This window comes from Stenella coeruleoalba (genome assembly GCF_951394435.1).
Source record: "Stenella coeruleoalba genome assembly, chromosome: 20".
Lineage (NCBI taxonomy): Eukaryota > Metazoa > Chordata > Mammalia > Artiodactyla > Delphinidae > Stenella > Stenella coeruleoalba.
Genome location: NC_137166.1, coordinates 19211900 through 19230052, shown reverse-complemented (window position 1 = coordinate 19230052; position 18153 = coordinate 19211900). Strand labels below are relative to the sequence as shown.

The 18153-nt window shown below is 39.3% G+C and overlaps 1 protein-coding gene across 1 annotated transcript in view; it reads left to right on the top strand.

Annotated features, from left to right (window-relative positions):
* Positions 1–18153, top strand: part of LOC307179120 (leucine-rich repeat-containing protein 36-like) — a gene marked incomplete at its 5' end in the record, with an annotated part of 35805 nt that overhangs the window by 15779 nt on the left and 1873 nt on the right. Inside the window, 3 exons of the mRNA XM_079907894.1 lie at positions 9317–9444; positions 11442–11493; positions 15693–16133. Of these exons, the coding sequence (XP_079764020.1) occupies positions 9317–9444; positions 11442–11493; positions 15693–16133 (621 nt within the window). The remainder of the gene's footprint in view (positions 1–9316; positions 9445–11441; positions 11494–15692; positions 16134–18153) is intronic.

Below are 18153 nucleotides of genomic sequence, written 5' to 3'. Positions count from 1 at the left end.
TTTGTGCTAGATCCCTGGGGAGTGTTGCCTGTAAGCACTGTTGGTAATCCAACATGACTAAAGTGGTTATACCACGTTAATGGTTGTGCCACAGGCTAGGAGAAAACTTTGTGAAAAATATTTCCCACTAGCTCAATTGTTCAAAACAGTGCTTTCTACCAATCATTTAGGATGGCAGGGAAACTCACTGTCATGGATCCTCATCCTAGTCTCCTAACCACATAATCTTTGACTCTTTCAGAGTTCCCTCTCTCTTTTCCCATACCCCTAAAATAAGCAGACCTAGGCTATGCCTTCAGACTCTCTTCTTTCTCTACTCTTTGCCCTATTGATCTCATCTATTTCCACAGCTTGCTTTATTTCCTCCCTGTAGATGACTCTTAAATATGTTGGTCTAGCTTTGACAACTTGTACCAGTTTCTCTGCACCAGTCCCCCATTTCTGTTGACCAACTATTAATATACACTTGGAATCACCACTGAATAATTTTCCAGCCCCTCAAGCTAAACATGTTAGAAAACCAAATGAACCCCTTTCCTCCAGCCCTAAACAGCTCTTAGGGTTTCATTAGTGTTACCACCACTTTCCCATTGCTGAGGCTCAGAACCAGAGCGGGGGTTGATGCTGCCCCTCCCCTAAAGTCCAGCTGAATGTTCATACCTTACACTATGATTCACAATTAACAAGCCTTTTCCCTTTTCTAATAGTCTCTTAACAGGCATGCCTAATAGCTATCATTTACTGAGTATAGACTCTGGGCTAGGCCCTGTGTATTGTCTCATTTAATCCTCACAACAATCTTGAAGGTGGTTATAATTATCCTTGTTTTACACGTGAGGAAACTGGCCCAAAGAGGTGAAATAACTTGCTCTAATTATACAGTAAGTGGTAGAGCTGGGATTCAAACTCTAGTCCATCTGTCATCAAAGTCCTCTTAAACATTACACCATGCTGCCTCCCAGTCTCTTCTTTCATTCTCTTAAAACTCAGCTGTGATTATTATACTTTCCTGCTCAAAAACTTGCATGACTCCCACTCACCTACTGAATTAAGCGTCCTTAATCTGACCCACAGGGCTTCTCTAAACAGTGGCTGCAGGTTATCTCTTCAACCTATCCTGAAACCTTATCTCCTGTTTCTCAACTACAGTATCCAATGCTTCAATCAAACCAAACCACTCCCTCCTTCTCACATAGTTCTTCCTTTTTCTCTCTTCTGCCCCTGAACTAATGCTGTCCCCTCTGCTTGGAATGCTTGAATCAAAATCCTGATCTTTCTTTATGACCCTACTCAAAGTCCATTCTTTTTAGTGAAATTTTTTGATTTCCCAACCAAAATTCTTTTCCTTTCTTTGTAGACTCACATAATTTATCTTCTAGAACATATATTCTGGAAATAGAAAATGTAGCCATTCCATGAATCACTTGCAACATAATTAGGATAATGAGACAAACATGAAAGAGCTAAGTAACACAATTTCAGGCAGTGCATATGAAAACACCAAATGAATGATACAGATCAGTATTCCTCGAACTCAGGGTTGTGGACTCCTAGTCCAGGGATATATCTTAGAGGTCCATAGGCAATGTGAGACCCTTTAATTTTGTGCTTTTGTTTGATGCAGTTATGAAAAATATTTAAAAGATGTAAAAGCAAAAATACTCTTTTCAGTATTAGTCTGCTATTTAAAAAATAGAATATTTTTTAGAACAGCTTTAGATTTACAGCAAAACTGAGCAGAAGTACAGAGTTCCCATATGCCTCCTGCCTCCACACATGCAAGGCCTCCCCCACTACCAACATCAGGCATCAGAGTGGTGCTTTTGTTAGAACTGATGAATCTACAGTGACACATCATCACCCAAAGTCCTTAGTTTACTTTAGGGTTCATTCTTACTGTTGTACATTCTATGGATTTCGCAAATGTATAATAACATGTATCTGCCATTTTAGTGTCACACAGAATAGTTTCACTGCCCTATACTCTGTGCTCACCTAGCCATCCCTTTCTCCCCTTCTGACCCCTGGCAACCACTGATCTTTTTACCATCTCCATATATTTTTTAATAGATTTATTTATTTTTATTAATTTATTTTTGGCTGCGTTGGGTCTTTGTTTCTGCTCACAGGCTTTCTCTAGTTGCGGCAAGTGGGGGCTACTCTTCATTGCGGTGCCTGGGCTTCTTGTTGTGGTGGCTTCTCTTGTTGCAGAGCACAGGCTCTAGAGTGCAGTTAGTTGTGGCACATTTTGTTTATCCATTCACTTGTTGATGGACACTTGGGTTGCTCCCATGTTTTAGCTATTGTGAATAATGCTGCTATGAACATGGGTATACAAATATCTCTCAAGACCCTGCTTTCACTTCTTTGGGGTTTGCACCCAAAACTGAAATTACTGGATCATATAGTAATTTTATTTTTAATTTTTTTTAGGAACTGCCATACTGTTGTCCATAGCAGCTGTACCATTTTATATTCCCACGAACAATGCGCAAGAGTTCTGATTTCTCTACATCCTTCCCAACGTTTGTTATTTTCTGTTTTTTTGATAGTAGCCATCCTAATGGGTGTGAGGTGGTATCTTGTATTTTTAAATTTGTATTTCCCTAATGATCAGTGATGTTGAATATTTTTTTGTGTGCTTATTGGCCATTTGTATATCTTCGTTTGGAGAAATGTCTATTCAGGTCCTTTGCTATTGAATCAGGTTGTTTTTTTGTTGCTGAGTGTTAGCAGTTCTCTATATATTCTAGCTATTAATCCCTTATCAGATATATGATTTGCAAATATTTTCTCCCATTCTGTGGGTTGCCTTGTTACTCTGTGGATACTGTTTTTAGAGGCACAAAATTTTTAAAAATAAATTTATTTATTTTATTTATTTTTGGCTGTGTTGGGTCTTTGTTGCTGCGTGTGGGCTTTCTCTAGTTGCTGCGAGCCGGGGCTACTCTTCGTAGCAGTGCGTGGGCTTCTCATTGCGGTGGCTTCTCGTTGCGGAGCATGGGCTCTAGGCACGCGGGCTTCAGTAGTTGTGGCATGTGGGCTCAGTAGTTGTGGCTCGTGGGCTCTAGAACGCAGGCTCAACAGTTGTGGCACACAGGCTTAGTTGCTCCGCGGCATGTGGGATCTTTCTGGACCAGGGCTCGAACCTGTGTCCCCTGCATTGGCAGGCAGATTCTTAACCACTGTGCCACCAGGGAAGCCCCTTAATTTTTCATGATGTTCAATTTGTCTATTTTTTCTTTTGTTGCTTTGCTTTTGGTGTCACATTGCCAAATCCAGTGTCATGAAGCATTTTCCCTATGTTTTCTTCTAAGAGTTTTATAGTTTAAGGTGTTACATTTAGGTCTTTGGTCCATTCTGAGTTAATTTTTGTGTATGTGTTAGGTAAGGGTCCAGCTTCATTCTTTTGTATGAGGAATGAGTGATGGATAGCTGCTACTTTGCTAAGAACTGAATTAAGTAAAATTAACCCTAATTTACCTTCCACGTCTTCCCCCAGAAGTTGCAAGTCTTCAGTAGACTCCAGAATTCCAAAATAGTTACGACAGAATTCTGCCAGTGCAGTTGTTACCTAGGTGGGAGACAGATGCCAGATGCTTCTTACTCTGCCATCTTCCCCTGTCTCCACAGTTTTGCCTTTTCCAGAATGTCATATAGTTGGAATTGTACAGTATGTAGCCTTTTCAGATTGGCTTCATCTACTTAGTAATATGCATTGAAGTTTCCTTTGTATTTTTTCATGACTTGGTAGCTACTTTCTTTTTAGTGCTTAATAATATTCCATTATTATTATCCGGAATATTTGTTTATCCATTCACCTACTGAAAAACATCTTGATTGTTCCCAGGTTTGGGCAATTATGAAAAAAGCTGCTATAGACATCTATTTGCAGGTGTTTGTATGGACATAAGCTTTCAACTCCTTTGGATAAATACCAAGTGTTTAGTTCTGTGAGAAATTTGCAAACTGTCACCCAATATAATCTGCTTTTTAAAATATCTTTTTATACACTGAGTTTCTTAAATTGAAGTTTCTCAAACTGGATTCATATTTCAGAGTTTATGAGGATGTTGAGTTTGAGAAACACTAATGTAGATAGGCATATGCTATAGAGGCTTAAGGTGTGCTAGGAGCAAATGAGGAAAGGTTTTGTGGCAGATAGAAGTTCATTTCTCCCTCATATAGAAATCTAGATGGTGGCAGTCTAGGGATGTTATTGGGGGTTCTAAGAGGTGAATAAAGGATATAGTGGAGGGCAACTGTCAATCTCTGACACAATGGATGTGAGAGCAATTCAGCGAACAAGTGTATATCTACTGGAAAATCTTGTGTTAGAGGCTAGGCACATTAGGAAATGACACAACAGTGTCAGATCTTCAGATACTCCCACACCAGAGAGATTTATCATAGCTATTAGGTTACAAGTCAGGCTGAGACATGAGTTCGACTGTGATAGAGATAAAGAACTATGGGGGAGAGGCACTAGCAGTTAGTACTGACTGGGGACCTGGGAAAAGACTTCACAAAAAGGAGACATTTAGGTTGGGCATTCAAATAGAATTCATTGGGCATAGTTTGGTGTTAAGTGCATAGAGAAGTAGAAAAAACAGGTGTGACAGATTAGGAAATTGACTCAGCTTGTGACTGGAGCTAAGGTGCTTGACTAAAGCCAAGTGGCAAAGGGCCTCTTTACTAAACATTTTCATTTTATTCTCTTGAAAATGGGTAGCAAAGGTGTTTTAGGTGGTAAGCATGATTAAATGTGTGACAGAGAGATAACTCTAAATTTGAACAGTAGTCCCAATGGGAGATAATAAGGACATGTCCTGACATAGGGCAATAATAGCAGTGTGAATGCAAATGAGGAGGTACAGATTGATTAAATCATTGAGGATATGAAAAGAAAACTTGGAGATAAAACATTAAGTGTTTTTACCTGCAATGTTTTGCTAGGGAGTCCAAACTTCAAAGAGTTGAATTTTGAATGAAATACATATCAGGTATTTAAGGCGGAAAAACACAAGGTTACTTAGGCAGTCTGTTCATGACGGGAAAAACTATAATTTCCTTTCATTATTATCATATCTACAATGGCAATCATATATTAATATATATTATATACACTATAATATATATTATAATTTATATATACTAATAATATATGATAATATATATCATATATATTATTTCAAAAGTCGGGGATTAAGTTGTCCTCATTGGGGATAAGCAATTTAAAGGAAATAGCAAATCTTCATTTATTTTGGGTTTTTTTGTTTTGTTTTAAATATTTCTTTATTCATTTGGCTGCACTGGGTCTTAGTTGCAGCACGCAGGATCTTTATTGCCACGTGCGGGGTCTTTAGTTGTGGCGGACTCTTAGTTGCAGCCATGGGGATCTAGTTCCCTGACCAGGGATCGAACCTGGGCCCCCTGCATTGGGAGCACGGAGTCTTAACCATTGGACCACCAGGGAAGTCCCCTTCATTTATTTTGGAGGCTAGTGTTAGACCCATTATTTCTGCTCTCAAAATTTTATCTCAGTGGAATCTAGGGTACAAGATGTTTATTAGAGATCAATATCGAAAGGAAGGGGAGGAAGGAGAGTTGAGCAGAGGGACAGCTCTAGAGCAAGGACTGCCCCTGGGCCCCATTTGGTCACTGCATATGGACTGCCTCTGGAAGGGCATGACATCAGGAGGTAGTTCTCTGTAGCTGAGACACACTCTGAAGAGTAAATCAAGTCCTCCTTGAAAGGGATCTGGGTAGTGCATCTCTGTTTCTACCTCAGATGGGTTGCAAGGTTTTTGGCCAAATGTGTGAAGCAGGGCCTCATCCATATAAGATTACTGGTAATTGAAGTAGCCAACTATTAGTTCTTTGCCACAAGCATCAGCATTATAAGCCATTTCTCTGTCATTAAAAATATAAAACAATTTTCAGTGGTAAAAAGATAATGAATTATGGTCCTATCACATTGGTTATATGGGTATAAAAACCTGGGCTGGACAACAATGTCATAAATACATTTGCTTTTGGAATTAAGTGTTGGATATATTTTACATCTGAAGAAAAAGAAGAAAATAAATTGAAGTATAAGACAAGAAAAAAATTATCTCAGAATGCAAATTGTTTCTTTTTCTTGATTTTTCCTGACTGTGGTACATGACATGCTTAGTCATAATGTAGCAGAGCAAGGTGTCGGTTTATCTTTTTCAGGAGTGAGCCTATATCTTGAATATGACACCAAAAGTGTAACAACCAAAGAAAAAATAGATGAGTCACACTTTATAAAAATTTAAAACTTTTGTGTTTCAAAGGACACTATCAAGAAAGTTAAAAAAGCTGGGGAATTCCCTGGCTGTCCAGTGGTTAGGACTTCGTGCTTCCACTGGAGGGAGCATGGGTTCCATCCCTGGTTGGGGAACTTACAAGATCCCTCATGCCGCGAGGTGTGGCCAAAATAATAATAATAATAATAAATTAATTAAAAAAACAAAGAAAGTAATAAAGTAACCCACAGAATGGGAGGCAATATTTGCAAATCATATATCTGACAAGGGTCTAGTATCCATTCTATACAAAAAACTCTTACAAATCAATAACAAAAAGACAAACAACCCAATTAGAAAATGGGCAAAAGATTGAATAGACATTTCTCTAAAGAAGTTATGCAACTAGCCAACAAGCACATGAAAGATATTCAACATCACTAGCCATCAGGGAAATGCAAATCAAAACCACAAGGAAGATACCATTTCACACCCACTAGGATGGCTAGAATCAAAAGGACAGATAACAAGTGACAGCAAAGATGTGGAAAAATTGGAACCCTCATACATTTCTGGTGGGAAAGGAAAATGGTATCGCTTCTTTGGAAAACAATTTAGAAGTTCCTCAAAAAGTTAGAGTTACCATTTGACCCAGCAATTCCACTCCTAGATGTATACCCAAGAGAAATGAAAACATATGTCCACACACAGACTTGTACAGGAATGAAATCAGCATTATCCATAATAGCTGAAAAGTCTATCAACTGATGAATGGAGAAACAAAATAATGGCATATCCATATAAGGCATATTTTGCAGCCTAAAAATGATTGAAGTACTGATACATGCTACAATATTTATCTTGAAAGCATCATGCTACTTGACAGAAACCAGATACAAAAGGTCAAACATATTATTCCACCTACATGAAATGTCCAGAATAAGCAAATCCTATTTGATGTTTGCTCGGGGCTGGTGGGGAGGAGAGAATTGAGAGTGACAGTTAATTTGGTTTGTTTTGGGGTGATGAAAGTGAAGGTGGTGATGGTTGTACAACTTTGTGAATACAGTAAAAATCACTGAATTGTATTCTGTAAAAGGGTGACTTACATGGCATGTACATTATAACTCAATTAAAATAAAGATTCCCCCCACCAAAAAAAGTGATTCTATAAAATTTGATAATTGATTGACATTTGAGATGAGAGAGAGAACATCAAAGAACAAGTTTCTATCTTGAGGGATTGGGTGAATAGGAATGCCAGTATTAAGACGAGGGTTAGGGATGGAGGTGAGGACCATCAGCAGAAGTAGGCCTGGAAGTGAAGATTATGAGTTCGATTTAGAAAATAATTGGGAATTCTCTGGTGGTCCAGTGGTTAGGACTCAGCACTTTCACTGCTGGGCCCAGATTCAGTCCCTGGTCGGGGAATTAAAATCCCACACACACAAAAAAAGAAAATACTGACTTTTTAGTTGTCTATAGGGCACACTTTGGGGGGCAGTTCAAAAAACTTAAGTCTGGACATGAAACGACAGATCAGAGTTAAGAGATTTAGATTTAAGGTCAACCAGATTTGGGAGATAGCTGACACCAAAGAGAAGGTATGATAGCATCCAGCAAAGAGTTTGGACCTTGGGGGATTTGTTTGAACCAAGAGGTAGGTCAAAGAACCTGTGAATCTAAAAAAGAGCATTAGCAGGGTAGAACAAAAACCAGGATGGAGCTGGGTCTTGGACACCTGGGAAGTTTGTGTTGTTCTGTAGGAAAGTGTTAAGAGGAGCCTTGAACCCAAAGTCACAGCTTACTAACCATTCTAATTTTCTACTAAGAATCAGGTTAAAATCAGCAATTTCTGCTTCACCTTGGTTTTTTTTTTTTCCTGTGTTGCTACTGCAAAGGAACCACAGAACATAAACTTTGACAGCTTATGTCACTTTGAGAAATACAGTTCTGTCAAGTACAAGGGTGGAAGAACATCTTGTATTGAAGTAGTAGGACATTTCATTCCCAAAAGGCAACTCAGAAATAAGAAGCATTTTAGAGCTCCAAATGGACTAAAGGGCTGGATTTTCGAAAGGCTGGCTTTATTCTCACTCTGTATTCTCAGTTGCCCTGCCTTATAGTAGCTTTCTGTTGCCAGAGCCTAAACATGGGAACTAGCAGAAGAGCACACTGTTTGACTAAGGCCCAGACTTTGGAAACTATCTTAATTCTTATCCAATCCTACTAGAGAAAAAAACCTCCCTAAACAGAAACCTCTTATTTTCATCCATGGGTCCCCCGAAGACCCCAAATCCCAGAATTCTGCAATTAATAAGTATTGATCAAGGATATGCAAAAACTTTTGTACAAGTGTTACAATCTAATAGAAATCCTAACAAACTCTTTTTGAGGTGGCCAGGATAGGATACAGTTTTTGTTTGTTTTTCCTTTCTATTTTTAAAGTTGTTTCTCTAATGGTAGGCAAAAATACTGGGAAACCTAAGGATTTGGCATTCGTTTCTATGAAATAGGTCCTGATTAGTCTTTTTCTTTGAACAAATGAGGAAATCAAGGCAGAAAGAAGCTGGTTTGAAATGATGAAGCTGATTTAAAATGACAAATCATTGCAGACTGTTGATTAAAGCCCTGGAGATGCCTGATGTCAAGAGTCTATTTCCAGCCATCTCCCCCTGTAGCTGGAGATTGTTGAATTGGTGTCAAAGTTTATTATATATTCACTTCAGAAGTATGCAAAATATTTGCCGCCTTCTTAATTTCTCTTGAGCATTTCATAATTTATGAAGCCATTTCATATCCATTGTCTTGTTTTAACCTCACCTCAACTCTAAGAGATAGGAAATTTAGATTTTATCATCACTGTTTTACAAGTGGAGAGATTGAGAGAGGTTAAGCAGTTTGTCCAAGTTCACGTGGTCTCCAAGTAGTGGCACCAGGACTAACTCTCAATCTTGTGACTTCTCTTCTAGTATCTTTCCATATGACATGTTGCCTTTAAAGTCTGGTCAGTGCTTCATTGTATGCCTTTTCTTTTGACACAGGCTCAAACAAAGGACTTTTTATTCCCTTCCCAAACTGGGAAATAAAGGATTCCCCAACAAGTACTTCTGTAACCCAGGACAATGGTATACCAGATCAGAAATTAGACACTTTGCCACTGGGGACACAGGTAATGTACTCACTTTCCTGCTGATCTGTTGACTAATCAATGATTAATGCTAATAATCCAGTGGACTCTCAATTATTGTGAAGGTCTAAGAGGACTTTTTAAAATTAATTTTTATTGGAGTGTAGTTGATTTACAATGTTGTGTTAGTTTCTGCTGTACAGCAAAGTGAATCAGTTATACATATACATATATCCACTCTTTTTTAGATTCTTTTCCTGATAGGTCATTACAGAGTATTGAGTAGAGTTCCCTGTGCTATACAGCAGGTTCTTATTAGTTATCTGTTTTATGTATAGTAGTGTGTATATGTCAATCCCAATCTCCCAATTTATCCCTCTCCCCTTTCCCCTTGGTAACCATTAAGTTTGTTTTCTACATCTGTGACTCTAGTTCTGTTTTGTAAATAAGTTCATTTGTATCATTTTTTAAGACTCCACATATAAGCTATATATGATATTGTCTTTCTCTGTCTGACTTAAGAGGACTTTTTTGATGAAGGCATGTTAGACACTTTAAAAGGAAAGCACAAGACAGGATGCAAAGGGCCTTCTCCATTAATTTCAATCTCCCCTTTCCCTCTCCCCCAGTACCTGATCAGATGTAGTATATTTATACATATAACTTTAGCACATTTTATGCCAGGCATTTTGGCACTCAAACAGGGATACAACTGTTACAGGTTTTGTCTGTTTTTCAGTTTTCTCCTCTCTACCCAATGTCTCCATTTCCTGTTGCCTGGCTTCTTTACATTTTCTACCTCTGCCTTTTAATTACTGGATCTTAACATCTCAGGGGTGGCTCTCCCAACACTGCCTCTTCATTGAAGCACAAAAAAAAGAAAAGTTAAGCAGTAAAGATGGCATAGAAGTTGTGGGCAATGAAGAGGAAGAGATCATACAAGATGAGGGAAGAATTAAAAATAAGTTTTTAGAGAAAAAAATTGGTGGGAGTCCATTACTTATTTATATGAATGAATATGATGCAGGAAGCAGAATTGACTACTTCAACTTCTCCTTTTGTCTATATTTTTATTGATAAATTATGAGCAATAAGTTTGCTGAAAATAGTCAGAAGGAGAAAGAAGAGAAGGAAAGACTCATTAATCCACAGTTTGGATAATCAACACTGTACAAAGAAAAAGATAGTAAGATTTCAGGTTGAATTTATAATACCTTCATTTTATAAAAAGACAGATTAACATTTAGTTGGTTTCTTTGTTTTTGGAGATTCTACTTGGGTAATTTAGAAACTATTTCAATTACCATTTTTTTAAAAATTTGGTATTCTTTTAAAGGAAATGGAGACAAAATATACTATAATCTACAGTTAACATTAAATAGCACTTTTTAGATTAAAAACTTTGAAATTACTTCTTGAAGTGCGAGAGAAGAAGAAATTGAATAGCCTACTCTATGTCCTCTTAGTTTAAGAAATAGGAAGTAAGATTTCTTTCTCTGCATAACTACCAAAAAGATGCTGAATACTTGAAGATGATTTTGTAAAAAGCAAACTCTAGAAAGCTTTCTACTTTGTATCAATCCTTGCTTAATTATGCCTTAGATTAATTTTCAGCCTATTAAAAAGTCTCAGTAGCTCCCATGGTTGATACTCAGCTTTACTAGAGGTAAAGTAAGTATGGGAGTTCTTCAAGCAGAAATAAGTTGGAAAAGGTGGTACCATCTAACTTCTATGCTGAGTTATCTAAAGCAGAGAAAATACAATATTTCACTGTTTGGTATGTCCTTTACCATCTAAGGATATTTTGTCTTTTCAAGGCATCTCCTTATCTGCTCCAGAGCAACTCTAGAATCTCTTTGTATTGTGACTGTTTTAAAATAAGCTTAAATCTGGACCTTTGCTTGAAGATCTTTTTCCCTAGTTTGCAAGGATGGACTTGCTTACTAATAGGAAAGTATTCTGAACCTCCCTGTTCTAGTTAAACTCATGTCTGAATGCCCATTGACTCCCTTCTCCTAAACTTTCAAACTTTTTTTTAGATGCAGGAAGTGGCAAGAAAGGAGATACCAAGTGAGAATCACCAGGAAGATGGTAAATATTTTGCTTACAGTATTTTTCTCCACACTAGTCGGAGAAATCTAGGTGTGATGGGATTTGGGAGAAGATGGAGATGTCTCAGTCCTGGGAGACTACGTGATGAATTCTCTTCTGCTTTCATAAGGGGCTGCCCTGGATGCTTAGTGACCTGTGAGGTCTTTCAGGTTGAAGAGTGGATATTCTGACTTCCTTTGTTCTTGACTTTTTGTATTGGCTGACTATTCCTTGTTTCTTTTACCTTTCTTGCCTTCTTTTGGATTTATTATGTTTTTTGTTTTTGGTTTTGTTTTTTTTGTGGTACGCGGGCCTCTCACTGTTGTGGCCTCTCCCATTGTGGAGCACAGGCTCCGGACGCGCAGGATCAGCGGCCATGGCTCACGGGCCCAGCCACTCCGCGGCATGTGGGATCTTCCCGGACCGGGTCACGAACCCACGTCCCCTGCATCGGCAGGCGGACTCTCAACCACTGCGCCACCAGGGAAGCCCTATTATGTTTTTATTCATCCATTTTTTTCTTTCTGCTAGTTTACAAGTTACACACTGTTTCTATGCTTTTGGTATTATTCCCAAAACTATAATATGTGTCCTTAACTTATTCAACTTTAAAATTAATCAATACTTTAACTCTTCTCTTGTGTAATTCAAAGACCTTAAAGTAATTTACTCCTTTTAATCCCTCCTGATTTATGTATTATTATTATAGATTTTAATTCTCTATATTTTTAAAATTCACAAGATACTATTTTTATAAAGTCATTGTTCATTTAAATTTATCCATGTATTTACCACTTTGCTCTTTTTTTTTATTTTAATTTTTTGGCCGCACCACGCGGCATGTGGGATCTTTGTTCCCTGACCAGGGATCAAACCCGCACCCCCTGTATTGGAAGCATGGATTCTAAACCACTGGACTGCCAGGGCAGTCCCTTTACATCTCTTTTTTTTAAATCCCAGACTTCACTTCTGAGATGGTTTTCCTCTAGCTTATAGTACATCTTTTAGAATTTTCTTTAGTGTGGATCTACTCGTGATGAATTCTTTCAGTTTTTGTCTGAAAATGCCCCAATTTCACTATCATTCTTAAAGGGTATTTTGGCTGGGTATAAGTTTCTTTCTTTTTTTTTTTTTTTTATTACTTTTGACTGTGTTGGGTCTTTGTTTCTGTGCGAGGGCTTTCTCTAGTTGCAGCGAGCGGGGACCACTCTTCATCACAGTGCGTGGGCCTCTCACTATCGCGGCCTCTCTTGTTGCGGAGCACAGGCTCCAGACGCGCAGGCTCAGTAGTTGTGGCTCATGGGCCTAGTTGCTCCGCGGCATGTAGGATCTTCCCAGACCAGGGCTCGAACCCATGTCCCCTGCATTGGCAAGCAGATTCTCAACCACTGCGCCACCAGGGAAGCCCTGGGTATAAGTTTCTATGTTGGCAGTTATTTCTTTCAAAATATTGAAGGTATTCCACTGTATTCTATCTTTTGTAGTTGCTTTTGAGAAGTCAGCTAGAACAGGGGTCCCCCCACCCCCATCCCTGGGCCTGCACAGCAGGAGGTGAGCGACGGGCGAGCGAGCGAAGCTTTATCTACCGCTCCCCATCGCTCCCCATTGCTTGCATTACCAGCTGAACCATCGCTTGCATCACTGGCTGAACCATCACTTGCATCACCACCTGAAACACCCCCACGCCCCCGACCAGGTCCATGGAAAAATTGTCTCCCACGAAAACCGGTCCCTGGTGCCAAAAAGGTTGGGGACCACTGAGCTAGAAATTTGTCACTCCTGCAAGGATAATCTGTCTTATTTTTCCTCTGGCTGCTTTTAAGATTTTCCAATTGTCTTTGATTTTCTGCATTTCACTATGGTGTGTGGACTTCTTTTTGTTTATCCTGTTTGGTATTTATTACACTTGAATTTGTGAATTCTGTCTCATTATTTCTGTAAAGTGCTTCAAAAATTATTTATGTCCCATTTTTTCTATCTTGTCCTTCTGGGACTCTTGATTAAGTAAATGTATGTCCTCTTTCACTTTGTCCTCTTTGTCTCTTACTCTTTTATATTTTTTATCTTTCTTTGGTTTGATCCACATTCTGGATAACTCCTTCTGACCCATATTTAAATTCGCTAACATTCTTTTCAGCTGTGTCTAATCTGTTGTTAAGCTTGTCTTCTGAATTCTTAATCTCAGTAGTTTATTTTGAGTTTTATAAATTCGATTTGGTTCTTTTTCAAATCTGCTGGGTCACTTTTTTGGCGGCACAGGCTTTGGATGCGCAGGCCCAGCGGCCACGGCCCACGGGCCCAGCCGCTCCGCGGCATGCGGGATCCTCCGGGACCGGGGCACGAACCCGCATCCCCTGCATTGGCAGGCGGACCCCCAACCACTGCGCCAGCAGGGAAGCCCACCCAGCTGTTTTATATATCTTTAAACATAGTAAAAATAGCCATCTTATAGGCTGCATCTGTTAATTCCAATTTTTGTGCATGTTGTCTGGTTTTTCTACTCATTCTCACTTGTGTTATCTTATTTCCTTTTTTGTTTTGGCTACTTGCTGGCTATTTTATTTTATTTACTTATTTATTTTTTTATTTTTGGCTGTGTTGGGTCTTCGTTTCTGTGCGAGGGCTTTCTCCAGTTGGCGGCGAGCGGGGGCCTTTCTTCATTGCGGTGCGCGGGCCTCTCACAGTCGCGGCCCCCCGTTGTGGAGCACAGGCTCCAGACGCGCACGCTCGGTAGCTGTGGCTCACGGGCCTAGTTGCTCCGCGGCATGTGGGATCCTCCCAGACCAGGGCTCGAACCTGTGTCCCCACATTAGCAGGCAGATTCTCAACCACTGCGCCACCAGGGAAGCCCCAAGGCTATTGTATTTTAAAAACTATTTGTAGGAATGATTTAAAGTCTTACATGAAGATATCTTTTCCAGATCAGATTTTCATTTGCTTCTACCAGTTGCCTGGGGAACTATCAGCCTGGAATCACCTTAATCCAAGCTTAAGGCTTGAGGATCCCTGGACCACCCAGATGATGCAAACCTGGATTACCAGTGTACAAGGGCTGGTTTATTTCCAGTTTACCTTTACTTTGAAGATTGTATCCTGATTAGGATTCCATATTAATGTGGGGAGTGGGTGAGGGGGTGGTTTCTCCTACTCCTTACCTTGGATGGATCCTGAACTTGGACTTCTGTACCTTTCACTCTAAAGCGCCTTAGGGTAAAAGTCACTTTAAGTGCTAGACTCACCTATATGAGTTCTTGCTGTTTTCTAGATTTTGGCCTAGAGATTCCTCACTAGCTTATTAGCTCTTTGATGCTTTTAAGAACGTATATCATCCCACTTTTTAAATATCTTCAACAGGAGGGATAGTCTGAATTATCTAATCTCATTACTTGTTCTTAGATTCTTTTTCTTACATAAAGATATTGTTCTATAACCTTTCCCCTACTGTATAGACTGGCCCTTGGTAAAAATGTTGATATTCTTAAAGGTTCTGTAGAGATAGAAGGTACTTGTTTCCACTTTTTTAAAGTTAATGTGACTAACTCAGGAAGGCCTTCAAGCGTATGAATCTCTGAAAGCCCCAAGGAGCACAAAGACTTCTCTTTTTGTCTGATACTCTACTTGCCCTACTCTGAGGCTTTTTGGAGATGACAGATACACCTGTCTGAGAGAAATACTTTATAGCTGGATTAGGGATTTTCATAGGTTTTGCATTTCCTGCCATTTAATTGGCGTAGGATAGTGGTTCCCAATGTGTGAACCTAGATCCTGTGTGTAGAGGTTGGGGGTAGGAGTGAGTTTAGCTTTATTGCGAGGCGTCTATGAAATCATAGACCTACCAACTATTGTCTGAATACCTAAGATCACAACTTTTGTCATGTGGGAGTGCACCAAAATAGTAGAAATCGTATATAGAAAACTCTGACCCTACAGTTTTAGAAGGAAATTCCTACAGGATTAGGTTGACATGAAATTTGTCTCCAGAATGTTACAGATTCTTTACTGTCTACACAATGTCCAACATGTTTTGTTTTTCCATGTAGGAATCCTTTTATCACTTTATGCTACCATTTATAAAAATTATAAACCATCTCTTCCTGAGAACTTTTTTTTGGTAGACAGAGGTATATCCAGTGAACAAGGATACCCTAAGAAGAATTCTCATTGTCTTTTGTTTTTTTTTCCCCCTTGGTGATGGTTAGAATTCAGACGCTACTTGCCTCATCAATCCACAGTTCGAACCCCAGAGAAGATGGCTAGAGAAGGGTACCGAATATCTTTTTTGGACAACAAGTCTTCAGGTTCTTCTCCAGAAAAGGATTTGATACCAAAACCTGATACTTATCAGCTTACCCATGACGCCTCATTGGGTAAACGCCTGGATGTGGGTGATTCTAGACAGATTCATCCCTATCAGTTACCTTCAGATGCTGGTCTAGAAAATTATGATAGTCATTATTCTCAAAATCCATCCCTGCATGGAAGTCTTGGTAAAAGGCCTCAGACAAGCAGGAACTACCGAGAATATAGCACAAAACCTTCAAATAACATGAAGGCCACCACATCCCATTCCTGCGGAGACTTACCGACTTCTCTGTCAAACCCTGACTCCAGCACTGGAAGGCTTTTGAAGCTTAGTTCAGGTAATAGCTTCCTGTTAGACCTCTTTCATAGGCATGAAGATTGAAGTATAACTGGAAATTTTGGAATTAATATTTCTTAGATTGGGGAATTCCCTGGCAGTCCAGTGGTTAGGACTCTGTACTTTCACTGCCTAGGGCGTGGGTTCAATCCCTGGTTGGGGAACTAAGATCCTGCAAGCTGAAAATAAATAAATAAAGTCACCAGTGGTCCATAGAGCCTTGAGAAATCTGCAGGGTATGTGTTTAACATGATAGATATATTAGAGAAAATTTATAGACAATTTATAGAAATGCAGTTTCATAACTATATATTATTTTAGTTAAATATTGATAGCATCCTGGGACATATTTTTAGTTACATCTAGTCTTCTCTGGCCACAAGCACTTCTATTCTGAGTTACTTTTTCAGAAAAAGCTAGTTTAAGGGTAAGAGACCACTCCTTAGTTATTTATTTATTCAACAAAATGTATTGAATACCCACTATGTGCCAGATACTATTCTATCTCTGCAGATAAAGTAGCAAACAAAAATAAACATAAAATATATGTCAGGTTATGGTAAGTGTTGTGAAGGAAAGTAACATAAGGGTATTAGAGAGTAATATGGAGGAGGTGATGTTTTAGATAGAATGGTCAGGGTAAGCTTCGCAGGTGAGATATCATAAAAGTAGAGACTTGAATGAAGTGAGAGTGTGAGCCATGTGGATAACTGGGGGGAGAAATTTTAGACAGTGGAAATAGTAAGTGCAAAGTTCCTGAGGCTGGAACATGCTTGGCATGTTCAAGAAACAATGAGGAGGCCAGGGCTGCTGCTGCAGAGTGAGCCAGGTAAAGAGTATAGATGAAGTCAGATAGCCAGACATTTATTCTGGGTGAGATCAGAAGCTGTTGGAGAGTTTGTAGCAGAGGAGTGACATGATCTAACTTAAGAATTACTCTGGCTGCTGAGTTGAGAATAGACAATGGAGAGCAAGGATAGAAGTTTTTAAAATTAACAGATTAGAATCTGGATAAGAGATGATGGTAGCTTGAACTAGGGAGATAGCAGTGTAGGTGGTGAGAAATAGATTCTGAATATGTTCTGAAGATAACACTCCATGATTTGTTGGTGGATTGAGGATGAAGTGTGAGAGAAGGAAGGTCAAGGATAACTCCTAGTTTCAAGTCTGAATAACTGGAAGAATAGAGTTACCATTTTACTCAGATGGAAAAGAGTGTGAGGAACAGGTTTTAGGATGGATACCAAGAGTTGGTCTTTGTCAGCTTAAGTTTGAGGTGCCTGTTAAAACTTCTCAGAGATGCCAATTTGATAAGTAGACATATTAGTCTGGAGTTCAGGGAAGAAGGTGGGGCTGGGAATGAAGTGTGTGGATGGCATTAAAACAGACTAGATGAGATCTCCCCAAGGGAGTGAATATAGATAGAAAAGATATCTGAGGACTAATCTGAGTCCTCCAACAATTAGAAATCTCGTAGATAAAGAGAAACCATCATGGAGAGCAAGAAAGAGGCAGCTACTAAGGTAGGAGAAAAAAAAAAAGCCAAGAGGGAGTGGTATTCTGGAAGCCAAGTGAAGAATATGTTTCAAGAAGGAGGGAGTTATAAATACAGTGTCAGATGTCCTTAATAGATGTCTTTAACACTTCTGGGACTGAGAAATGATCATGGTATTTGGCAACGCATTAGTGAGCAGCTTCAGGAGATGCGTTGTTAATAAAAGCCTTGTTGAGGTGAGTTCGAGAAAGAATCAGAGGAGAAGCGGTAGAGTTACCGAGTGTATATGACCCCTTCAAGGAGTTTTGCAGTGAAGGGGAGCAAAGACATGGAAATGTAGCTGGAAGGGGGATGGAATCGAGATCATGGTGGAAATGATCCAGTAGAGGGAAAATTGATGATGCAGGAGAGAAAAGGGACAATTACAAGAAAAAAAATTGGGGAGTGGTCAAGAGGAGATGGAATCCAGTCCACCAGTGGAGAGGTTGGCCTTGGATAGAAGCACAGATAGTTCATCTATTACAAG